Consider the following 26,355-nt stretch of genomic DNA (forward strand, 5'->3'; position numbering starts at 1 on the left):
TAGTAATTGTCATGTGATGTGGCTTTCTCTATTACAGAGAAATTCCAGTCAGCGTGTTTGGTACTAGATGCTTTATTGATTTGAGTCAGGGTTAGAAAAGGAGCTGTCTTGATTTTAAGATTCCTTTCAGCTCAAGAATGCCATCTGGTGGCGGTAGGCAGAGTTGACTCATCTGTAGCATATGGCTTTGTTTTTTGTACATTAAAGTCCTTGTATGTGTGTATATATCTGATCATGTGTGTGTGTGTTTGTGTGTGCATGTGTGTGCACCAGATCACAATGTAATACGTATTTTTTCAAGCTACTAATTTCTGTAGTAGTCTCACCTACTGTTATCTAAGGATATTGTCATTGGAGGGATTTAGGATGGTCATGGCCCATGGTTAAGAGGAAATTTAGCAACCACAACCTATAAGGATTGAAAATTAAACTTTTAAAATGTCATGTTTAGTACCTTCCCTTATTCTTTTTCCTTAGTAATTTGATAAGTAAGCCTATTTTTCTCTAATCAGTATTTTTCTTAACACATGTGTAGATTCTCTCTGATCAATACCTGACGCAGGATGTGCTGGAAAAGTCCGATCATCTGATGGCTGCAGCCAAAGGTCTGTTTGCTGATGTTCCTCGTAAGCGCACAGGTAAGCGTTCTCTCAGAAACACAGCTCCTGAGGGAGTAGAGGAATTCACTCTGTTATCAGGAGTCATGCTCCTGCTGCATTGTCTAGCTGGCTGGTGTATGAAGAGCCAAGAATCATAATTCACTTGCTGTTTATAGGAGTATTACAAGTTACTCAATTAAAGGAACTATCTACTAACATACAGTGTAAAGTACAGCATTTTGTAACTGCAAAACATGGCTCAACTTTCAGCTTATTAAGTTACCATATAATTAAAATATGTGCATTTACTTGTAGTTTGAGGAAGCCTAGCTTAAAATCTAAAGCAACTTCAGTTTCTTGCCAAAAGAAACTTTGCTTTTCTTTAGTTACATAGGATTATCCCTGCCCTCCACCCTCACAATCCATGTAGCCGAGACTGGCTTGATCTCCTGATCTTCCTTCCTCTTAACTCCTAAGTGCTGGCATTAAAGGCATGTATCACTATTCTCGGCTCCAGCATTATTAATCATAATGGAATATAACTTGTTTAATCTTTTAGAAACATATGATTTATTTTTAGTGGGACGTTTGAATCCTACATCACCCATTTACTAGCATAACTGGGCTAATTACTTAATTTTTCCAAGTTTCAGTTTGTTGGCCTGTAAATAATAAAATCTATCTCGTGGAGTTTTGTGAAGGTAAAAGTGAGTTTAGATGTGGCTGGTACATATCCATGTAAGTGGAGCTGCTGTTTGGAATTTCTCTGAGGTGAAGGGAGCCTGTGGCAGTATAGAAATAGTGAAGCCTCTTCAAGCAGATGAAATAAAATCGTGATGACTTGTGTTTGTTCCTCTGCAGGGTTTCCAAATGTAACAAGGGCTCCAGATTCCTCACAGAGCCACACTGGAATAAATCAAGACCCTGTCACCCAGTCTATTCTTAATGAATCAATCATAGAGCCTCAGGTAGTCCATTGTACTCACAACCAAGTGCCCATGCTGAAATGAAGTTCAGCTTGATAACAGGCATCTCGGAAAACATTTTAAACGCTTAAATGTCAACCATTGTCCTGTCAGCTATAAAGAGACAGTACAAAAAGAAACTAACAAAGATTGGGAAAGATGAGCTAGAGAAAAAATAGAACATCCAAGAAGATAAGATATGAATTTGAAGGATGAGTGTATACTTCAGTATTTGGTGTGTGTGTGTGTGTGTGCGTGCGTGCACATGTGGAAGTCATAGGACAACCTCAGGAATACTGTCCTCCTCCTTTGAGACAGGGTCTCTCATTGGTCTGGAGTTCACCCACTAAGCCTAGCTTGACTGGCAAGGAGCCTCCACAGTGCTGAAGTGAAAAGCATGCACCCCCATTTTATTGCGTGTTATTGTGCGTGTGTTTTGGATTCTGGACTGAATTCCTTGTGCATGTGCCATCCTTCTCTAAGCTGTTAGGAAGGGAACAAAGGGATGCGTACGGTGTAATGAGGGAAAGACCAGTTTGTCTGTGGAGGAGTAAGCAAGCTGAACTCCACCTTGTAGAAAGTATCTTGAGTGGAGTGGCAGGACACAAGCCAAGTTGCAGAGCATTGATGGTGGGTGCAGAATTGGAGATGAATCTTTAAAGAGATTGGTGGAGCCCATAGCTTTAGAAAGGCTGAGACAGAAGTAGTTGCGAATTTGGGGCCAGCATTAGATACATAATATATTGGGTTAGCATGGGCTAAATAAAAAACATAAGACAAACAGGAGATAATGTATCAAGGTGGGGTAAGAAGAAACAGGCTTTCTTACACTCAAATACTGATAGCTGAAGCAAGCAAGCAGCTGAAGATAATTAGGATAGTAGAAGACTGAGAGAGTTTGGTGGTTTGCACACATGAGGGTGTTAACCTTAGGAGGAAAAATGCCTGTTATGACTAATGCCCTATGATGGGTGAGCATATCACTTGTGCTGTTTTACTGTTGAGGTAGGCTCTTAATGAAGTCGACGATGTTGACGATGCAGGGCAGCAGAGCACTGCTCACAGCCAGTCAGAAGACAGCGAGAGTGAATTGCCTAACTCCCTCAGCCAGCACTCTAACAGGAGTACAGAGAGGTACGTGTGTCCCACGGGTACACAGGCTCGGCCAGTGTTCCCGGAGTATTCAAAGTGTGTGCTTATTGCATTATTCCTTAAAAATAAACCAGCAATAAAAGAACCAGCTGGGTGTATAGTTTTATCTAAATGTTTAAAATTGTTCTGTAATGTTTTAAGAGTTGTAGTAGGAGTATAAAAAGGTTTTTATTTCTCCTGTACTTCTTTCCATAAGTAAAGCAGATATATAAATATATATCTCACTTCCTCTGTTTCACACATTAAAAATGGCAATGCTGTATTTGAATTTGTCACCAGCTATGACCTAAAGTCAGCTCACAGCCTTCTGTAAGGTTTTAGGGGTCACTTGCTTTGTTTTTACAGCACAGTGAAGGAGCTGGGCTGTAAACTGAGTGCCAGCTGACTGGCCACTCTCCTGGATACATGACCATTTACATTATTGCTAGTTCTTTGTAGTAACAAAAACACTATAGTAAATATCTTCATATTTTTATAGTATTTGAAGTCCATATTTAGGAAAAATTATTAGAAGTGGAACTTGAGGTTTAAAGCATAAGCACTGTATAATTTTGCTTTAAATTGTTGAGTTCTGTTTTATGAAGAACTGAAGTTCATGCCCAAGCCCAGGGTACAGAGCACTTCTCAAATTTTTTTCTAGGAAGTGTGCCATTGCGTTTGAGGTTTAATCTCTTACAGTTACAGTTTGTTTTTTGGTACACAGGATGAGATACACATCTATGCCCTTAAACTATTAGGAAAGACCTCCCTTTTGTCCCATTGTCACAGTCCCCATCTGAGTGTGGACTTGCTCTTCTAGTGGCGCTGGCCTCTTTTCTCCAGTCTCCTGGAGTGCCACAGAGTTTTGTTTAGAGAGGACTTGTAGGCTTTATAGATACCTATGGCTTTTCTTTCTTTGTTCTTTTTGTTTATTTGTTTGTTTGTTTTGAGACAAGGTTTCTCTATGTAGCCCTGACTGTTCTAGAACTTGCTATGTAGACCAGGTTGGTCTTGAATGGCTTGCCTCTGCCTCCCAAGTGCTGTGATTAAAGGTGTGTGCCACCATACCCACCTCCCTTATGGCGTTTCTTAAAATTTTAGGGTGTTCCTAATAATTTTAATCTATTTTTATATGAAAATTAGTATCAATTTGTTTAACTTCATAAAACTTACTGGTACTTTCTGTTATGATGTAACGTTTCCCCTTTGTTAAAAAGTGTGCTTTTTGTTTTTGAGGAGTGCTTTGACATTTTTCTTACATAGTGTGTGCTCCTTGCTCATTTTATCCGTAAATATTGTTTCTTGTTTAATTTCTTTGTCTTCCACGATGTCTTTTATATCTCTGTGTGGCTGGAGATTTGAGGGCCCTGTGGGAGGGGGTAAGGAGTCTTCCCTGAGCTCCATCCTAGATACCTTTCCTCTGTGCCTTCCAGCTTATCAGTCATCCGTGTTTCTGTCTCAGCTCAGTGGCCAGCTGCATCACTGAATCCTAGGCAAGTTAGTTCTGACAGAAGTTCTCCAGTTCCTGGGTTTAGCATCATCTACGAAAGATGCTTATGGTTCCTGCATCTTACACCTCCTCAAATTTCTCCTCTTCTTTTGTGTATCAATTACAGGGCTGTATAAAATAGTAGCACAGTAGATGTCTCTGTTGTGCTCTGTTTTATAGATGCATGTTTTGGTGTTGGGGTGTGTTGGGGCTTGTGTGTCAGACTCTCCCATCATTTCTTTTGGTCATCCTCTCTTAGGATCGCATTGCTTACAGTCTAGTTTCTTAACTTTTCAAAGAATCAGGCTTCTGGCTTACCAAGTTGAGCTTATAGTTTGATCTCTCCCTCCTCAGTTTACCCTTTTCCCTTCTTGTGCTTTCTCTTGTTTTGCTTTTATAACTTCTTGAGGACTGCAGTACTTTTTTGGTATTTCATAAAAATAAGTGGATTATTTGAGAAATAAGGTCATTTCAGTCGGTTCCTCCCTCCCTCTTTTGCTGAGAGTTAAAGATAAAACCCAGCAACGCTCTAGAAGCCTCCTGTCCTGTGTAGTTCAGCCACACTAGGCTCAGGCTCTGCCCTGTCATCTCCCCATCTGCTGGTGGAACTTGGTGACGCTTTCTTTGTGAGCTAGTCTGTGAGTGTTCTGTGTGTGCTTGAGCAGAGGCATTGGGTCTATTGGAAGGTCTAGTGTTCTGTGTGCACATCATAATGCCTGTCTAGCTGACTATGTCTTATTTCTTCTGTCTCCTTCCTTAATTTTGCCATATTGTATTCTGATAGTGATGTATTAAAGACTTCTAGTTTTAGTATGCTTTTGTTTTTCTTCATATTTATTGTTTTAATAAATACTTGAAAGTTTAATGTATCCTTTCCTGTAAAGTGACTGCTGTGCTTATAGAATGTGTTTATTTATAAATGCTTTATCTTTATTTTGATCGATGGCTTTTAGCATCATGATCTCTATTGTCATATTCATTGGCTTTTGGTACAATCTATTTTGTGTGAGATAGGGAATAAAACCTCTACTTTTTGTTTCTGATTATCTGTATTTGCCTTTTGCAGTTGTTTCATATTCTTTGTGTTCCTTGTATGCAGTGCAGTGGATATGGCCTCCATAGTCAATTTAGAAATTCTAATTGGTAAGGTAAGCAGTAACAGCAGTTCATACAGTCGGTGTGTTCAGTGTCAGCTGAACCATGTCACTCATGGTTCTGTTCTTTGTACTGTGATTACTGTTGTCCTTTTGGTGGCTGATTTGATCTCACTGTGAAGCTGGCTGGCACAACTGCCGGTTCTGACCCCTCTAGGGCTATAAGCTTGTACACTATCTCTTTCCTGTGTGTCCATTGTTGTGCTTTAGAAAGTCTTGGTATTCAGGAAGATCATAGTTCTCTTGTGATGCTACCTTTGTGTATGAGCCTCTTGTAAGTCGGTCAGTACTGTTCTTATTTAATCCTTGCTGCCAGCTGTGTGTTTTTGAGTTTTTTCTTTGCATACTGACTGTTCAAGTGAATTGCTCGGTGTTTCTCCCCATATTGTAGTTGTATTTTAGCTTTTAATTAACAGACATCTCTGGCCCGAGTCTTCAACCTCAAGGTCCATAGCTCTGCCCACTATTTCTGAAGCTTTCCCCTTGGCCCCTGTGTTTGTGGATTTAAATCGGTACAAACATCTGTAGCTCTAGTCTTGGGGTCATTCATCCTTATGTCTGGAAGATAGACAGCTCGTGTTTGTTGTTGGGTAGCTTTATCAACTTACTCCTCTCTGTAAAATTTAGGAATCTGGCACCAATTCTTTATTCCATCATGTCAGTCCAAGCCAGCAATACTTCTGCTGTTAAAACACTCTCAAGAGCTCTTATGGATGTCTGTGTTTTACATGGTAGGCGAGAGGTCCTCATGAGTCCTTCCGTGATGATCTCTCTCTTTTTCCTTCTGAGATGGCTGAGGAGATGCAGGGATTACCTCTCGCTCACCCTGCAGACTGGTGAGCACTTGGCAGCACATGTGTGCTCCTCTCCAGAGTGCGCTTTCCTAGGAGCAGGTCTGGTAATTTAGCTATCTTTTGAGATCTGCAGCCCCAACCTTTCTCAAAATTTCAAGTCCTAATCCCTTTTCTTTTTCCCAGTGCTAGAGATTGAACTTGAGCCTCAAGTATACCAGACAAGCATTCTGCCCCTGAGCTGAAGCCTTAACCCTGACTCCTCTTGCTTATTCGTCTACCCTCAGTTTTTCTTTCTCTGTTGGATCCTTATCACTTTGCTTTGCAGTCTCTTCAGCAAAACTTCTTGGTTTGTCACTTACAAAGTTCTACTTTGTATACTACTATACTAAGACTTCTACCACCCAACCATCGGCTGGCCTGCAGTCTAACAGCATGTTCTTAATGTCCTGAACTCTGAGACTAGAAGCTCTGTTGACAGTCATATTTCTGTCAACTTTCTACTTACGCTATGGGAATTCATTTTGGGGTCTCTGCAGTGCACCTCACCTCTTCTGGTGTCTTCATCAGAGGAATTACTGACATCTACATTTCTATCAGTAGTTCACTTAAGACCATGCAGGCTTCTTCTGTCATTTACGTAGAAATCCTTCTTACTCCCAAGGCACTCACTGCTCAGCGGTGTCTACACCAGCACTCTACTCAAGTCATAGTCCCTATTAGTTACTCACTGCTCAGCGGTGTCTACACCAGCACTCTACTCAAGTCATAGTCCCTATTAGTTACTCACTGCTCAGCGGTGTCTACACCAGCACTCTACTCAAGTCATAGTCCCTATTAGTTACTCACTGCTCAGCGGTGTCTACACCAGCACTCTACTCAAGTCATAGTCCCTATTAGTTACTCACTGCTCAGCGGTGTCTACACCAGCACTCTACTCAAGTCATAGTCCCTATTAGTTTTCTGATGATGTTATAACAAAGTAACAAAACTTTGCCAGCTTAAGACAACACAGATTCTTTGTGTCTATAGGTTTGAGATCTGAAATATGTCTCACTAGGCTGCAATGAGGTGTGTTTAGAGCCATTCTGCACTCTGGGAGAGCCCCAGAAAAGAATCTTTGCTTTCCCTTTCCCCTTTGGTGGCATTTGGTTGGTCTGTGACTTGTGACAGTGCAGGCTCTGTCTCTGTTTTCACCCTGTGAATCAGATCTTCCTTACTCTCTATGGATGCACATATTTTGAAGTTAAGGCACCCCTCAGTAATTTATGAACATGTCCCTAACTCCTGGCCTTTAGCTTGATCATATCTGCAAAATCCCCTTTTTGTGTGGTAAGATTGCATTCATAGACTCTATGGATTGGGTTACAGGTGTTGTTTTGCAGCTTTTAGCCTACTGTGATGGTGTTCATTATATTTGTGGCTGCAGTGTAGCCTGACTCTTGGAAGCATCAGTGTTAGAGATGGTAATGTAAGTGTAAGAATGTGTTTATTTTTCTAATTTGTAGAGCATTCTTCTGATATTATTCCTAAAGGTTGGACTTAAAGCTGCTGGTGTTGTATTACAAAGGGTCTTTTCTCGTCACTTTTCCCCTCTGCAAGGCTCATATCATGGCTCTTTTGCTAGATACACTTTTCTTAGCAAATGGTGTTCTAATGTGCTGCTTAATAGTTTGCTTGAATCTGAGGTTTATGGAGTGGCTTAATTAGAATATTTATTTCCTATTTAATTTCTAAAACTTTGATTTATAGTTCATAGATACATAGCCTGTTTATTTATAATTCAGTATTTGAACATTTATAGTCATTTTGTCACCATTGCAGTCGATATTTTCATCACCTCAGAAAGAAAGGTCATTTCCGTCCAACTCCTTTAGTACTGAATAACCACTGATATATTTTCTACCCTATAGATTTGCCTACTTAGACATGTCATATAGAGATTTTGCAATGTGCTGTCTCTTGTGTCTGGTGTCTTTCACATTGTAACATAAAGCAATGTTCTATTCCCTTCTCTGGCTGAATAGTATTTCGTTGAATAGCTACACCACATTTACACATTCATTCATGAGATGGTAGACATTTGTTTCTATTATCTGTCTTCCCACTTCTTAAGTCTCGATTTAAGTAAGAAATGAAGTATCAGCATTGTCAGTGACAATAACATCTGTGGATAAGGCTAAGCTCTGCCATGAAAGGGCTTCCACATCCTAAGTCCTTAGGCTCCTCTTCTGACTCCTGCCCCATTTCTGGTGCAAAACATTTTCTTCAATATGAGCAAACTGTCTGCTCTGCAGACACTGGCTCTCCTGAAGGGAAGAGAAACTATAAGGGCAGAACCATAGATAAATAATTACTTTAGAGAGAGAAAGAAGGGTGAGACTATATATACAAAGGCAAACACTATTGTGTTAGGGGCCATGGGACCATAGAAACTGGAAGGCAGATGGACTGTTTTCTTTCCTAAGATGATAGGCCTTTTGGCTTCTTACTCCTCTGTATTAGCATCATTCTGTTGCTATGATAAAAGACTCAGACCAAAGCAGCCTAAGGAAGAGTGAGTTTATTTTGGCTTCAAGTTGCAGAGGGGATGCTGTCCACTGTGACAGGGAAGGCATGGCCCAGGAGCAGGAGCAGGAGGCCAGCCTGTCACATTGTATTGGCAGTCTGGAAGCACAACGTAGGAGGAGGAAGCGGGGCAGGGTGACTAAAAGCCTTATTCTGTCCCCAGTGACAGACTTACTCTTGCAAAATCACCTTTCATAAAGGTTCCACAATCTTTCCAAACAGCACCAATAGCTGGGGACTAAAATGTGAATATATACACCTATGGGAGACATTTATCATTCAATCACCACATTGTCTTGTCAGATAAAGTCGGTAACATTGTTTTTGTTTTTTTTAAATTGTGAATGTCTAAAAACTTGTAAAGCAAACACATGAACAGTTGGACAGTTTAAATGATAGCACCTATTTATTCTAATTGTCCCATAATTTATAGGTTTCTTCACCAACTAAAGGAAGAGAATTCCCAGTTAATCAATCAACTGTGGACTGATATTCAACAGAAAATCGCTACCCAGTCACAAAGAACTCCTCCAGGATCTCCGTCCTCGGAGCTCTCGGCAGAGGATCAGAAAGGCTAGTTCCTCCTTTGCTGTATTTCTAGTAGCAGACTTGCTTAGGTTTGCTTGTTCGTCTGTTTTGTTGTTGTTGTTGTTTGTTTTGAACACAGTAGTTTTCAAACTTAACTTTTGGAGTCTCTATATGGTGATTAAAATCCTGATGACTCTATTAGTGGAACTGTTTTTAGAGAAAGCTTATTCTCTTGAAATGCTTTCTGCTGTGCTCTTCCTTTCCAGCTGCTCTGAATGCAACGGATGCTGTCAAGAGAATCCAGGCTGGGCCTCAGCCTGAGGAGTCTGCTGAGCCTGTAGACTCCAGCTCCAGCTACCTGGGACAGGTGCTAAACACAAGGAAGCAAAAGCCGCTGCTAGCTAAAGGTGCTCGCCTCCCACTTTACCCAGATGAGTTGTTACACATGTCCTCTCAGCTGGGCCAACTGGCTGTCTTTAAGTATGAGTCTGATGAGGGGAAGCTAAGAAACCCCTTCTGTCCCACACAGTGTCACAGAATGTTATGTTAGCTATAGATAATACAACCGTGTTTCAAATTTTGTAGGTTTGTGTTATAAAGATCGTGGTAACTTCTTTTTAAAAAATGTGAACAATCAAAACTTTTTTTGGTAAATGTGTACTTATGATCTTCCTGGTTTTGAAGTAGAATGACTTTTGTCATCCTCAGTGAAAAGAAAACAAGATATGCGTGTTGCCTCCAAGCCGAAGACAAACATGCTGTCCTCCAGCACAGCCTCTGCAGACAGACCAAGTAGCACTGGCTCCAGCCTGGATGTTCTCAAACACATGATCCATGAAGTGGAGCACGAGATGGAAGAGTATGAGCGGTGCACAGGGCGTGAGGTCACGGGGCTGCAGGGTGGTCAGGGACTCACGGGCTTCACCCTGTCCCTGGTGAGCTCTCTCTGCCGCCTGGTTCGATACCTTAAAGAGGTAAGGGTGCAGGTTATGGGAATCCTCTCTTCAGGCAAAAGTATATGTAGATTGGTTTCTCCTTGCTTAATTTATTGCAACCTCTAAGTAAGGACAGTTAAATTTGAATATTTTTATTTTACTCAGTTTTAGTATATCTAGTAAAATTTATGCTTGTAGTCCCCCTCTATCATTAGATATATGGTTAGGTAAATATTGCTGATGTTGCTATGGATAAAGTCATATCTTATGCCAGTTGTAAGTCTTACTGTTTGGGTATTTTGGGTTAAATAGCACTGTTAGCTATAGCTTTGCTATGTCGATTTCCTCTGTTGGCTGCTGCTCCTGTGTCAGCTCTGCTGGGAGAGCCGCTTTGCCTGTAATCTGTAAAGTTCATAGGCAGGAAAGCTGTGGTCTCTGTAGAATGGGAGTTGTCATCTTATTGTGAAAATAATTTTATAAAATAAGGAATTGTTTGCTACTAAATAATAATCGGTCCTTAGGTGGTATAGAATTAGTAGGACATTTTAATTTTCTATAAGGTCTACTAAAGGATCCAAGGAGATAGCTCAGCTGCTGAAGTGTTTGGTTTGAAAGCATGTGTACTTGAGTTTAATCCCCAAATCAAAAATTCTGGGGAAGTGATGATGGTGGTCTCCTCAGGGCTCCTGAGCCAGCCAGTCTAGAATTGGCAAGCTCCACTCCAGGTCAGTGAGAGAGAGCCCCTGCCTTTATTTCTGAGAGTGGCACTTGAGGTTTCCATGCATGTACACCCTCACACACATGTACATGCAGACATTAAAACATCTACATACAGTTTACTTATGTGCTTAAATATGTTGAACAAATATGACAAAAATGTTAAGAAACTTTTACTTTAAGCAGTAGCTGTACCACTGTGGTTGATGTGTCATCTGGGGTTGTTTTCGTCAAACTGCCTTATAATGAAAGGTTTCTGTGCTGTCAGTAGACACATATTATGTGATTATTTAACCCCCTCACAGTGCTTTTTATGATATGAACAGTATCATAGCTAGTAGGTTCCTTCTCCCCTTTTATCTTTTCTTCAGCGTGTTCTTTGATAATTTTACACACACACACACACACAGTATAGTCTGATTACTGTCACCCCACTCTCTCCTGTTATCCTCCCACCTCCCAGGATTCTTTTCCAGTTAGTCTGGAGTCCTTGAAAGTGTGCTAGTGCTTAGGAACCACAGCAGGCCTATGACATGTGCCTTGTAACTGCTCACGTACTTTCAAAGCTATGATAGTTCATAGAAGTAGTCAATATAGTACCTGTTTTAAATTATATTTTAACAATCAGTTTTTGATTGGCAGTATATCACACAGCATGAAATAGAAGCATACAGAAGAGTGTAGTGAAAAGCCTAATTCTCATTCCTAACTTGTAACCAGCCTGCTTGTTTCCATGTAGCTCACTGTCGTGATCAGATACCAATGAGTGTTCACTCTGTATGCATGCACAGCCCTTCACTTTCTAAATGAAAAAAAAAGTAGTTCTTTAACATGGAACTAGAACAAAAAAAGTACATTTTTATGAGTTAAATGTAGCCTTCTGGTGAAAGTTTTAAGTCTCATCGCTGTCATGGTTGTTGCTTCTCTGTAAGTGTCCTTGCTATCTTGTCATGGTTGTTGCTTCTCTGTAAGTGTCCTTGCTGTCTTGTCATGGTTGTTGCTTCTCTGTAAGTGTCCTTGCTATCTTGTCATGGTTGTTGCTTCTCTGTAAGTGTCCTTGCTGTCTTGTCTGTGGAGAAGTGTAGTTGTCAGTATGTGATCCTACTGGTGGGAGTTTATTTTTCTTCTTGTCTTTTGCAGAGTGAAACCCAACTTCGGAAAGAAGTAGAGACAAGGCAGCAGCTGGAACAGATGTTAGGTGATCACCGAGAGCTCATTGATGCCCTGACAGCTGAAATCCTTTCCCTCAGAGAAGAGAATAGTACCATGCAGGTATTCACGTGCCCTCCCAAAGGCTCCATGTTTGATAGTGAGCATGTCTACATGCATGTAAGGTTCTCCTGGAGCTGCGGGTGGCTTAGCTGCTCTGATGTGACTACCTGTCACGTTGGCAGCAGCAGTGGGTAGTAATGAATGTTTGTTATGCCAGGGTTCTGTAGTCAAAACATAAGCTGCATATAATACATAGGATAAGTTTGCTATTTCTAAGAAATATGCTGTGGAGTGAGGATAGCAGGATCTACATTTCAATACCTATCAATACCGTGGTCATTTAAAGTGTGAAGGAGTGTTCTGGTAGCCAGTTGTCATTTTAGAGGAAAGGGTATTAGAGGAAAGGATGACAGCCTTTGAACCCTTCTGCACTGGTATTAGATACTCTTTGTGATTGCTTTTGGTGACTCTATAAAAAGGCATATAATATCCTTTCTAGAACACTGACTGCTTGCGTGCTTCTTTAAATATTCTTTCTTTGTATGCATTGTGTGACTATAGGTACTCATGTGTATGTACAAGTCTGTGTGGAGGACAGAGGTTGATGTTGGTGTCAGCCTCAGTCACTCTCCATCTTACTTTTTGAGGTTGGGGTCCCCATGAATGTGAAGCTCACCAGTTTGACTGGACTCTGGCCAGTGAGCTCTAAGAATCTACCTGTCTCTGCCCCCACACTGGTGCTATAAACATGTGCTGCTGTACCTAGCATTTTACATTGGAGCTGGGGACTTGAACTCAGGTCCTTGTGTTTGTGTGGTGAGCACTTGACTGACTGAGCCATAGCCTTACCTCCTTAGGACTCTTTGCATGCTAAGCTTAAAGAATTAGGCAAACGACGTGGAGAGCCACTGAAGAGAAGAGTCATGGTGTGGCTTAGGTCTTAGAAGGTTGTCTGAGCTACTGAGCATCACTGTGCTCTGCTGGGTTAACTGCCACCTGAAGACTACTTCACCGCGCTGTGCTGCTGGACTCCAGCAGAGAGGGCTGCACTGCTGGACTCCAGCAGAGAGGGCTGCCTTTGGTGGGCCACTTAGTGTCCCCTGACTCCAGCTCTAACCACTTAGGAGCTGTTTAACAATAATATACCTAATTAATATTTATAAATACTTAATATATATGTAGAAATGAAGAGTCATATATTTATTTTGTTCTTAAATGACTACAGTTATTTATCAGTGAGGTATGTGTACTTTTCTGATTCTGTATAACTATCCTTAGAGTTAGTTATATTGGACATCATTGTCCTTGTTTCTTATTCCACAGTGTGTTTCTACCCAAAACGTTTTTAAACATAGCTGCTTCCAGAAAACCAGCAATCAGAAGATTTGATGACTTTTTGGTTGTCTTTCTTGTTACTGTTTGAGAGTGGGTCTCACTATGTATGTAGCTTAATGTGGCCTTGGCTTTGTGATCCTCCAACTTCTTGCATGATAGAAATGCAGACGGGTGCTGCCATGCTTGCCTAAGAAGATATTAAACTACCAAAAAGAATATAATGAAATCTTATTTTCAAACTGAATTGCCTCCAGTTAATAGTTGACTGATGCTGCATAGTCGGTGTCTTCACTGCTTTCTCTTGAGAATTGAAGCTGTTCTCTGGTGGCCCTGTGAAATCACTGTGTTGTCTCAGACTACAGTTTGAGGATAGAACTAGGGATGGTAGTAGAGTACATCTAGGCATTGTGAGATTGATTCAGATAGGGAATAGCAGAGTGGCCCAGAGCAGAAGTGGGAAATGGTATACAGATGGAGCAAATTCAAAGTGTATTTTGAAGGTCAACCAAACGCATTGGAAATGGAGCGAAGGAAAGGACGTGAGGGAAAAAGCCAAAGGTAATTGTGCAGTCTGGGATTTGGATTTAAAAGATGAAGCTGCCATGTATGTTGTAGGAGTCAATAGGAGCTTGGCTTTGTCTAGATTGAGTTTGAAGTCTATTTGAGTCCTACATGGGGAAACTTAAAAGACCACTGAACATACAAGGGTGAAACTTGAGGGGAAAATTGTTTTGTATGCTATATTCATTGATACTACACATTGGTACTCTCTCTGATGTCTGGACCACACCTACTTTTACTCGTTGTCTGCATTTATAAGCACTTATGGCATGTGTCACTAGCTGTCTTACTGGTTTCTCTTGTCTTTGTTATAAGGTTTTGGCAGGTCATAGAACTTTTCTTTCTTCCCTTTCACCTGCCATCTTCTATACCTGTAAGAACTATATGCCAGTATTTATGAAAGGCCTGCATTTTGTGGTTGTAGTCAGACTTGTTGATTTTACATTACGTATTTACATCTACAGTATGAAACAGATAAAGAAAAAAACAAATCCATCTAAACTTCTAGACAGTGAAGTTGACTTTTAATGTGAGAGTGGAATTCCAAACATGTTCAGCTGCTATATGTCAGATGATAACCTAATCAGTTAGTGTGATATTGTCTTTATTTTGAATTGGAAATGCTATAACATTAGTAGGTATATACACATCCATAGACAAATCTGAGTGTACATTAGCTACAGTTACTTTCATAGAAAGCTGTAATTATCCTACGTAGAGAATGCTGTGCTTTTCTTTTGCTCTTCACATTGTTTCACATACATGAAGATATGTTTTTATGACATTAGAGTTTATCCACTTTGGTGCCCGTGAATGCTCTGTTGAGTTTCCCCCACCTAATGTATCACTCTCTTATTGTAGCTCGTCAGTAGAGATCATCTATGTGAAAAGAGTTTGCAAATTAAAAGCTCTATAAAAAGACTCAATTTTGATAGCAGAGTACTTAGTAATAGTAGTTAGTTAGTTAAGCATTTCATCACCATGATTCCTCTAGGGCATTTATAATTATGAATAACATTGCTTTAGGGTAGGTATTTAAAATGATAACACACACACACACACACACACACACACACACACTCACTCACATGTCTGTATAGCTTACTCTTTAGATAATGACTGCTGTTTGTTATGCCAGTGATGTGTGGTTTTCTTTAGGCGAGACTTCAGCAGTACATGGTTACCACAGATGAGCAGCTCATATCGCTCACACATGCCATTAAGAACTGTCCTGTGATAAATAACTCCAGACAAGAAAGTCAAGCATCAGAAAGGGCAGCTATGGGTAGAAGACTTGTGGATAATGTAGGTAGGTGGAGTCTTATTATTCCCAGTCTGTTATCAAATTACCTAATATCTTTAGAGTAGTAATAAACAAAAAAGATAGAGCTTGTGGATTAGAGGAAGTGGTGGAATGAAATATAATTTGTATGAGGTCACTCTTTTCTGGTGGGCTTTGCTGTTGATATCTCATTACTATAATGCTGGTGAGTTAACTTTGCTACTAAGAAACCTTTACTTACTCAAAGGTGAGAAACCCAGGGCTTATGGTACTTCACAGTTATTGGGAATTATTATTGCCTGTGGGAAAGTTAGAAATGTTATAGAGATGAAAATTGGTTCACATCTTCCTAGGTCTCACCCTTACAACCCTGTTAGGATAGCACAGAATGCACCACACTGTTGACACATAACTTACCAAGTTATTTTGTTGTGGAATGCTGCTTGCACACAGAAGTCAGTATATTCAAGTTTTCTTCTTGTCTTATTTGTCATGACCATTAGGAAGCTAGTGCTGTGGGTGGGGGGGGGTCTGCTTTCTGAAGATAGCTTTGAGTCTTTAACAGCTTTTCCTACTGAAACGAGTTTTCTGCCTCTGAGTTTCTGGCAAAGGAGGGTATAGTTGAGAGAGTGAGGAATTTTCCTACTACTTAAATGCATTTAAGAATAAATACCTGGAGGCTGGAGAGATGGCTGCATGGTTAAGAAAACTTAAATAATCCTGCATAAGACATAGGTTCAGTTCATGGTGCCCCTGTGGTAGCTCATAACTCCTGCCTGTACAGTTCCAGGGCATCTGAGACCCTCTTCCAGCCTTTGTGAGCTTCTAAAGGCATGCAGTGTACACATACACACACACACACACACACACACACACGGACACGGACACATAAAGAGTTACATAGAATAAATACTGGATTTTCACTTGAATGTCTCTTCTAGCTCTCTGACTTAGTAGTTTACGCTTCGCAGGGGTCTGGGGAGTTATTTAAGTGTGGGCCCATGTGTCCTTTCTGTTCCTTTCATGTGAATGTCCTCTTATCTTTCTCAGAGGGTCCTGTTGTAAGCAGTAATGGCTCCATGCCATTGATGTTCAGAGGGGAAGAAATGGTCGAATTCCCACAGGAGGAGTTGCCTGTTAAACTATCTCAGGGGCCAACCCCCACAGAGAACTTGAATCTGGCCAATAATTTCCCAACCCATATTTTCGAGCCAGCTGTGATGCTAACACCACCCAGGCAGAAGAGCAACTCAGAATTCTCTCCTCTCCAGGATGGTAAGCACGCTTCTCCTATATTTATATGGAAGCTGTGATTTTTTTTCCTCTTCACTTATATGATAATGTATATATGTGTGTATGTGTGTGTGTGTGTGTATATATAGTGAGTTGTACATATATATGCGTACATACATACACGCACATGCACACACATGCATTTTTTAGGGTAGTTCCCCTGCACCCAGCCATCACTCTGAAAGTAACAGGATAACTTGAAGAAGGAAGGACTTGCTTTTTGTTCCTGGGTTCAGTGGTCTGTGACCAGCTAGCTCTGTTCTTTCTGAATGCTGGTAGAACAAGATATGGCAGAGGAAAGCCTCTCACCACGTGGCAGCCCAGAGACAGTGAGTGAGAAGGATCTGAAAACGAACACTCTTCAAGGACATGCCACTGCTGACCAACGTGCGCGTGTGCGTGTGCGTGTGCGTGTGCGTGTGCGTGTGCGTGTGTGTGTGTGTGTGTGTGTATGCAAATGTCCATGACACACATATGGAGGTCAGAGAAAACTTGTGGTAATAGATTCTTGCCTTCTACCACGTGGTTCCTAGGTATCAAATTCAGGTCATCAGGCTTAGTGGCAAGGACTTTAACCCACTTAACTCTGTGTCACTAGTCCTTGAAAAATATTTTTAATTATTTTTGTTTATTTGTGTGTTGGAGGAGGGGTGTTCCCTCACCCATGTGAGCCTGTGTGGAGGCCAACAGTTGACAACATTAATTATATTCCTTTATAACTTTCCATCTTTTAAATTTTTGATTAATTAATTTTGAGAGAGAGAGAGAGAGAGAGAGAGAGAGAGAGAGAGAGAGAGAACTAGGCCTGTGGATGCTGTGGCTTGTACATGGAGGTCAAAGGACATCTCTGGGGAGTCAGTTTTCTCCTGTGTGGTGTCAGACTAGAACTCCAGCCTGTGTGCTAGTGACTTCTGCCGAGGCAGCTTTCTAGCTCCTCTTTTCAAAGATACTTTTCACGGGTTGGTCAGCGGCAGCACGTTTTCACAGATACAGTCACGGGTTGGTCAGCGGCAGCACGTTTTCACAGATACAGTCACGGGTTGGTCAGTGGCAGCACGTTTTCACAGATACAGTCACGGGTTGGTCAGTGGCAGCACGTCTTTGAAGGATGTGCTTTTTCATTTCCTTCTCTTTTTTTTCCATGATTGTACATTTTTTGCACGGATTTTTTTTCTTTAAAAATTATAATAGAAGCTAAGTTATATCATTGGAACCCTAAGTTCCTCAGATTTCCTGTACTTTGATGTGTTTTCAGTAAGGAATTGAGGAGGTTGCAGAGGTTAAAGAAAGTGGCAAAGCCTTGTTACTAGAAGTGCACTTTGCTGTTTCTATGGCAAATCTGTCATTGTCAGACCAGCTGGGGGAAGTAGAGATGATACTGGGCTGGAGCCACGTACTGGTGGCTTGCCCACTCCTTAGTCACTTGGGGGGAGTTTCGGACTAAGACGCCTCTTCTCTAACTCAGTAGTTTAGTATTTCTTAGAGGTCTGGGGAGTTATTAATTATGTCTAGAATAAGGAAGTAAGCCTTGAATTGTGATGTTTGTTTATATTAGATTTTTAATCCTTACAGTAATTATTCAATCCCCCCCCCCACACACACACACACATACACACACACTTGTGTCTCATTAGGCAGCCCAGGCTGGCCTTAAACTCACGATCATTACTTCTCAATTGTGATTACAGGCATACATCACTGTTTCTGGGTAGGAGGTACATATGTCAAAGTATATTAAAAACGATTGTGACACATGGTTTTTCAGAATGCTACTAAGTGGTCTCAGGAATATGAAAGTTTTTGTACGTGATTGTCCATATTCCTTTATGAGACTATTTTAGGCACTCAGAGGTTAAACCCTTCCATTCCATATTTCCCTAACTCCTATGACAGCATGATGCTGTGATTATAGCACTGACCGATTTAAAAATAAGATGCATATGACTGTTTTAAAATTGGTACCTACAGTTCTGAGGAGAACTGTTCAGACTCGTCCGGCCCCACGAATTCCCCCCACTGTGGAAGTTATAGAGAAGGAGCAGAACTGGGAAAAGAAGGCTCTGCCTATTGATCCAGACATTCAGAACTCAAGTGAGGAAAACCGACTCTTCACTCAGAGGTGGAGAGTCTCGCACATGGGAGAAGACCTGGAGAACAAAGGGCAGCCAGCATTTGTTAGCCTGTCACAGCCACCTTGCAGTTCCCTTCCCGGCACTCAGCAGCCAAGAAACCCTGTGTTGTCAGAGGAACCCACGGTGCTCGGAGATGGGCAGCAACTCAGAACATCGGAGGCCCTGGTGCAGAGGAAGGACATTATGGCCCGGATCGCTGAGCTCACACTGCAGAATTCAGCCATCAAGGCCCACCTGAACAATATTACCAGCTCAGGGGGAGAGCAAGGTGATGGACTGCGGGAGCCGAGCAAACAGGGAAGTGCCAGCGAAGTGCCTGCTGTAAGTACCAGCTGAGACTGCCTGGGACAAGGCAGGAGTGAGTTAGGGTTGGACACTGTGAGACCTGTCACTGCGGTCTAAAGGGGCCAAAAAGGGAATAAAGATTTGATTTCCCTCATGGTTTCAGAGGGATTACTCCCTGTGGCTTTCATGGTGGCCAGAACATGTGGCCCGTAAGGGTCAGAGGATAAGGTACATGTCTGTAAGATGTGCCCAGGTGATGAAATTCTTCTAGCTAAGCCCTGCCTCCTCCCAGTCACCGCCTACCCATAATACTTTCACGTTATAGATCCTTCAGAGGATTAATTCTTCATTAAAGCCCTCAGGATCCGGTCACTCCCTAAAGCCCAGGAGCTGGCAAGCAAGCCCCCAGTGCATGCCTTTGCTTTAGCCCTCATGCTTTAATTACATGATTTGTAAACTATTTTACCCCATCATTCATTTATGTTTATATCAAGGCTCAGAAATACTGAATTGCTGATACTTAGCAGAAAAATCAGAGTTGAGTGGTTTTAATGATGGATTTATACCTTTTCCCCCTAAAGAATTTCTCAGCAGTTCAGTCTTTAACGCCAAATAGCATGGAGGAGCGGATTGCAGAGTTGAACCGACAGAGCATGGAGGCGCGCAGCAAGCTGCTCCAGTTGATAGAGCAGCAGAAACTTGTGGGCTTGAACCTTTCCTCATCACCGGTGTCACCCGTGGAGTCACCTCTTAGAGCGTGGGCTGGTAGGTCACAGTGTGATTCCTGACTTACAAATGTAGAAGTATGGTTTCACTCTCCCAACTGTGAAAGTTCCTGCTGAGTCAACATAACCTCACGGCAGGCATTCCGGCCTAGTCCCCCAGTTATGTGCCAGAGAACGCTGGCTTGGGCAGAGAGTAAGTGACAGAAATAGTGGTAGAAAGCTGCCTCTTAGGTGGATTTCTGAGTTCAAGGCCAGCCTGGCCTACAGAGTAAGTTCCATCCAGGACAGCCAGGGCTACACAGAGAAACCCTGTATCCAAAAAAAAAAAAAAAAAAAAAAGCAAGCAAGCAAGCTGCCTCTTGTTCTATAGCTAGTTTTCGGCATCTAGGGAGACACCATCGAAGTCACATACAGTATGTAACTCGCTTAGGATATATGCTGCATAATGTTATCATATCAGATTACAAATAATTGCTCTCTTTAAACCAGGAACGTATTTCCACTCAATTTAGTTTTTACATTATTTTGTTACATTTAAGAATATGTAAAGAATATTAAAAAATAATTGAGTTATAACCTAAACATTTGTTTCCATAGTAGTCCTGTTCAAACAGTGCTGAATAAATGAAGTAGCTCAAAGTTGCTTTTAGCCAGAAATACATTTATGCCCTCAAGGGTGGTGCTACATCAAAGATATTGATTGGAGCCCAGTCTAAAGCTGATTGTGACAAACTGAAAGGCATTCCTGAGATGCTAAAGCTATGGTGCTTACAGGGACCCACCTTAGTGTCCTGCATGACTGGGTTACCACTAAGAGTTTTCACCTCTGTTGGACATTATTTAGTTTTTGAAAATTTGAACAAGAGACTTTTGGGATTTCTAGAAAGTAACAGGTAATGTATTTTCCCTAAAGCCTTTCCTTTGTATTTATTCTAGGTTTCCTCAGTTGACCAATATCTATCTTCAGTTCTTCATAGTCATGAAGGCTGGAGGCAAATTCTGGCTCAAATATGTAAATTGTTCACATATGAATCCTGCAAGGTGCCTGCCATGTGTGGTCTTAAATATTCCAGCACCAAACTGGGACCACACAGAAACAATTAAGTGTAGAAAATGTCAGCTAGTTCTGAGAATAGTTGGGGACATAAAGCAAAACAGCTTAACGTGTGATTCTGTGACTGAATGTGACACTGCGTTCTGTAAGCTTGAAAATTATCTTTATTTCTGTTATCTCATCTAGTATTCAACACACCCAAAATAGAATTCTTGATTTTATAGTAACCTCTGTGGGGTATAATAAAAATTAGAGTAAACAGTGTCATGGTTTTGTAGTATAACTGGGGGAATTTTAAAAAATTAGTTAGCTTTGTTGTTTGACAGTTTTACACATGAATATAATACATTCTGGTTCTTCTCACCCTCTGTCTGCTCTTCTCTCTTCTCTTACAGCCCTGCCAGCCCCCCTGCCTACTGTCCCTTTCTCATGCTGATAACTTGTTTTCCCTGTCTTCCAGCTATTACATTTGTTCTACCCTCTTCCAAGGTTTTCTCTGAGCCTTGGAGGAGGAGCTATAGAGGTCCTCTTGAGAGGTACTTTACTGGCTCTTATTCTCAGCACTGTGAGCAGCCAAGAGTCTGTATTCACCACAGTTTTCTGCAGAGCCAAGCTGCTCTGAATGAGGCTGAGAGTGGCGTTTTTTTCTGTGGCTGTAAAGAGAGATACTAAGAAGGCAGCTTGACATAACAGTCTAGCCAGACAGCCGTAGTGAGTCTCTTCTACTCGGGACCTACGACCTTCCCTGCTGTGCGGTTTTGATCAGATATATTGTACCATGGACTTGGATATAGCCAAAGCAAAGCCTAATTATGTGAATCTTCAGTATTTCTTAAGTAGATAAGCAGTCAACAGACATTTATTAGTGAAATACTTTATAGCCATCATAATCATAGAGGATCCCGAAAAGTCATTCTTAAGATCAGACTTCATAGCTGTAAGGGTAAAAGAAACCCTATTTAATTTTATCAAATTCAAAAATTAAACTTTACGGCTAGCTCTCTTTTAATTTAAAAATTTTTTTTATTCTGTGACAATTTCACAAATACATGTATTTTAACTATATTCACCCCCCCCCACACACACACCCCTTCTCTTCATCCTCTTTCCTGTTCCCCAATGTATTGTAGGGCCCACTGGTTCTCACGGCTTGCTCTGATGTGATAGCACTTGATGGAAGATTCTGGCCTTCTGTAAACTGGCATGCTGCCCAGTTGACAAGTAGCTAAAGTTTCCTGTTGTAACAGTTCATTTTTTAAAAACCATCTCTCACGTGTTTCTGTAAGCCATCATGATAAACACCTAAAATTTTAATGAATAATTTCTAATAATATTGAAATTCAACAAAGATAATACTTAGTGAGAAGTAAGGACATTAAATTTTACTTTTATATTTTAGAAGAAGGAAAGCGAACCATCGAGGTGTCTGTTCCAGGAATGGAGGCTTCAGAGAGTTCAAAATGCAATACTGTGTCTCCTGTCAGTGGGAACAGTTCAAGAAGGTAGGGCCACAGTGCTGCTGGTACTCAAAGCATCAAGAGTGTCTGTATGCCTTTCTCTCTGCACTCGGTATCTTTTTAACTTAAGTTCAGACAGACTCACTCATACAGAGAGAATAAGGTGAGAAGTAAGCTTAAGTAGGGTTGTCTGCTTAAAACAGAAATGGGCAGATCTTTATGCATTTATGGCTACAAAATTAGGAGATGCTATATCCCAGGGTAGATACATTGACTGGTAGCACTTTCATCCTTGCAATAAGTGAACACAAAGCTGATTGGCCTAGATGAGCCACGTGATTGGTAGGCGGGTCAGGAAGGAGATCCCTGGCTTTCCTGTCTCCACCCTGCATCCTTGTATCTACCGTTCTGCTCCAGTTCTCATCGCTCCCAGGCTACCCTGACCACCTTCCCACTCCTGCACAGCCTTTAAAAGTCTTACCTGTATGGTATTATTTATGGAAGGCATGTGCAGTTATCTGTCAAAATCTGAGGAATGTATCTCATACAGAGAGAACCCCGATGGAAACTGGACTTTGTTAGTAGTGAGTCAGGCTTGGGTGGTCAGTGGTAATGTATTAATTCAGGATGTTATAAGTAAGAGAAGCAGTATTAGAGATGGAGGTGACAGGCACATGAGAATGCCGAACCTTCACTCTTTCTACAAAGCTAAACTATTCTAAGAGTAAACTATTAGTTTTAAGCTTTGTGTTGGTCAAGTGTTAAGACCTGTTTTGGACCTGTCAGCCAAACCCTTTCAAGGTCTTCCCAGTGAAGAGAGCAGTTACACAATCGATGGCTAGTGGTCAATCTCATCCTCTGACTGCCTGCTTATTTCTCCTTGATAGATCGTCAGGGGCGATCAGCAATTCTTGTTCTCCACTAAACGCCACCTCAGGAAGTGGAAAGTTGACACCAGTTAATCCAAGAACAAAGGTATGTTGTAAAATATTATCAGTGTACTATGTAGGGTTGAGAGAGTGCAGGTGGAAGATAACTAACGTCCATTCTTAGCTACTCTTCTTAGTTTCTTTAATATGATAGAAACTGTGCAAGGAAAAGAAAGACTATAATTTATCTTCATGTGTAAAACAGTAAGTCGTTTGTTTTGTCTTGTATGGTAGCTAAGAGATAAGCTAGAATTTGGTAGGATTTCAAGTGTCTTCCTTTAGAGACTAGGAGTTAACTAGTTTCAGGATTGATTCCCTGGTACCATGGTCTTGAGTGGGTCATAGATTTGAGGTATTGCTCTTGCCGTTGTTGGGGTGACTAAGTAGAGTTTGGGATAGCCAGTCCTGGGTCTGGGTACGTTACACCAGTGTACCACAGCTGAGGGTACCTTTTTTTAGATGGGTGATAACACAGAGGGTAAATGAAAGCTTTGTATGCTTTCATAAGTTCTGGTTTGGTCCAGACTGTTTGGAAGCTAAACATTTACAATTTATTTAGATCTTTTCACAGGAGGTATTTTTATTTGTTTTGATAATGTTGAAAATTCAGTGTTTATCATAGAAGATTATAAAAATGTCTTTAGAATTGTAAAAGTTGTTTCTCCAGAGATATGGAAGGCATTGGATTGTAGAGGAGCGACACAGCCCAAATGCACCAACCGCCTTAGTTAGTTAGTTAGCTGCCCCAGCTGCCTGGCTTTACAATTTTGTCCTTTCTGATTTTACATTCTGAAAAGCTTAAAGTTATCTCTTTGATACAGTTATCCATGGTTCATGGAACTTGGTATCATTCAATTTGCTAAGATCCAATAACTTTATTTTTTCATCATGTTTCAAATTGTATCTACAGTTGAATAAACGTTGGATTTCTCCTTCTGAAAGTTAGGGTTTTACTAGGACACCTGCTGAACAGGCAACCAGCTGTCTGGTGTCTTCGTGGGCAGGAGCTTTGCCAGTAGAGCTGACACTTCAAAGCCATTTAACACATGCGACTTTGTTGAATGTACTCGGTTTAAATGTCTCTGAGTCTCTAGTGGGCTCATGTCTAACTCCTCTCTGCATCTTTGTTCAACAGACTGAAAAGAAAAATGAAGAAGGTTGGTTTGCTCTTTCTGCCCACATACCGTAAGTGAAGCCCCAGCAGAGAGTGTCCTCAGTGACTTACTCCTGGCCTTTCCTTCGCACTTCACGGATTCCATTTTCAAGTTATAACATTTTTCTTCAGATAAAACCTGCATAGGTATCCTGTATTTATGGAAACAGAAAAAAGAATTATTTTAATATTTTACCTTTTCAAATTTTGTTTTTTCAACAAAGCACCTAACCTCTAATTCCCTGTGAATAAAGCTTTGCAGGAGTTAAAGTTTTATATTTGCTTAGCCTTGTGAAATGTGTTAGTGATGCATCGCTACTCTTGTCACTTTGGTTGAATGTTTGTTGTTATTTAGTGCATCTTAAATGCACTCCCACAAGAACTAATTGGCTTCATGTATAACTTAAAATAAAGTTGTTCTGGCTTTCAGAAAACCGTGATACTTTTCTACTATCCATCACTTCAAATTGAATGTACAGCTTTAAGAAAACTAAAGGCTGGGGCTGTGGTGCACACCTATAATCTTAATGTTGACTTAGAAGCCTGAGGCAAGGGGTGTGTAGTATATAATGAGTTCCACGCCAGTCTGAGCTCCGTAGAGAACCCTGTCTCAACAAAAGAACCGGAAGTGTTTTCCTTAAGTACGTAAAAGTAGCTATGTGTTTAATAAAAATCTTATGGAGCTTTTAAGTGTGAAAATTTCAAAATGATAATGCCCATCTAGTAAGTAATGATTGTTGGGGTCCAGTAGTTGCCCCACAAGCCACACAGTCACTGCTCTCAGTCAGACAGGAATGGTTAATTGAACGCACACCCTGAAACTGATCAATCGAGGCTATAGCTTAGAGTTCAGGGCTGAGGCGATGACCCTGAACATCTTTCTCTGTCAGCTTATTAAGGCTAAAACTGTAAAAACCACAGTGAGCTCATATGCAGGTGCAGGAAGTGCTGCTTTCTCTGGGAGTGTGTTTTTTTTTTTTTTCCATGTGTGCATGCATGGCATTGGTGTAAGGGTGTTTTTGTGTCTGTGAACTTTCCTGTGTGTGCAGGTGCAAGTGCACAAGTGCATGTTTGTGGGAAGGCCCAGAGGTTGGAGTTGGATGTCTTTCTCCATAGCTCTTCATCATAGATACTGATACTGAGCTTGGAGCTCGCCACTTTAGCTAGTCTAGCAAACCAGCTTGCCCTTGGGTTCCCTTGTCTTACCTCCTGCACACTGAGATTACAGGTGAGCCAACATGTTGCCTGACCACTATGTGGGTGCTGGGGATATACATTCCATTCCTCATGCTTGCATGCCAAATGCTTCACCCACTTAGCCATCTTCCAGACCCCTGAATGGATATATTTTAAATTTGTATACGTGTATACAATGTTTGATCTTATCTACCCATCCCTACCTCCCTCTAACTCTTATTAGTGCCTTTCTTCCTGTCTCCCTCCCTGCTTCCGTGTTTATTTTGTCATTGTTACTAACCTGACTCCAAATAATGCTGCCCACATGCACGTGGATGTGGGACCACCCACTGGGGCATGAGCAATTTACCAATAGCCAAGTTCCCCAAAGAAGAGTTAGCCTCCTTTCCTGAGGAACAGCAGCTGTCCATAGCTCCTCCTCAGGGGCCTCTTCCCTGTCTCTGCTGCTGTTTTGTCAAGCTTGTTCTTGTACAGGTAACCACAGCTACTGTATACAATGTACAACACAGATGACATATACAACAGCCATGTGATGTCTAGAAGACAATATTTCATGACTTTCCTCCTCACCTGATACTCTTTCTGCCTCTCTGTGATGTTCCCTGAACCTTGGATGGTGGTGGTGTGTGTTTCATCTGCAGCTGAGCACTTAACACTTCAATACTAGCCTTCAGCAGCATGGCCTCACCATCTAGCTATGATTGACAAACAATGGATTTTTTTGGGGTGGGGTCTTCTGTCATCTCCCTGACCAATATCTTATAGAGATTATCCTGTGCTAGCATTGAGATTTACATTTAAAAATCATTGTCTTGCCAGGCATGGTGGCGCACGCCTTTAATCCCAGCACTCGGGAGGCAGAG

General features: G+C 41.3%; 1 protein-coding gene across 4 annotated transcripts in view; it reads left to right on the top strand.

Annotated features, from left to right (window-relative positions):
- Positions 1-24,748, top strand: part of Spice1 (spindle and centriole associated protein 1) — a 42,137-nt gene extending 17,389 nt beyond the window's left edge. For all 4 annotated transcript variants that reach the window (XM_021184779.3, XM_029470657.2, XM_029470660.2 and 1 more), the window contains 14 exons: positions 536-638; positions 1,461-1,567; positions 2,574-2,698; positions 9,131-9,270; positions 9,492-9,632; positions 9,934-10,199; positions 12,018-12,149; positions 15,144-15,294; positions 16,318-16,542; positions 18,529-19,013; positions 19,559-19,742; positions 22,156-22,258; positions 23,101-23,188; positions 24,278-24,748. In XM_021184779.3, coding sequence (XP_021040438.1) covers positions 536-638; positions 1,461-1,567; positions 2,574-2,698; positions 9,131-9,270; positions 9,492-9,632; positions 9,934-10,199; positions 12,018-12,149; positions 15,144-15,294; positions 16,318-16,542; positions 18,529-19,013; positions 19,559-19,742; positions 22,156-22,258; positions 23,101-23,188; positions 24,278-24,331 — 2,304 coding nt within the window. In that variant the 3' untranslated portion in view covers positions 24,332-24,748. The remainder of the gene's footprint in view (positions 1-535; positions 639-1,460; positions 1,568-2,573; positions 2,699-9,130; positions 9,271-9,491; positions 9,633-9,933; positions 10,200-12,017; positions 12,150-15,143; positions 15,295-16,317; positions 16,543-18,528; positions 19,014-19,558; positions 19,743-22,155; positions 22,259-23,100; positions 23,189-24,277) is intronic.
- The last annotated feature ends 1,607 nt before the right edge of the window (positions 24,749-26,355 follow it).

The sequence above is a fragment of the Mus caroli genome, unplaced genomic scaffold (assembly GCF_978045245.1).
Source record: "Mus caroli unplaced genomic scaffold, Mus_caroli_1 scaffold_17, whole genome shotgun sequence".
Lineage (NCBI taxonomy): Eukaryota > Metazoa > Chordata > Mammalia > Rodentia > Muridae > Mus > Mus caroli.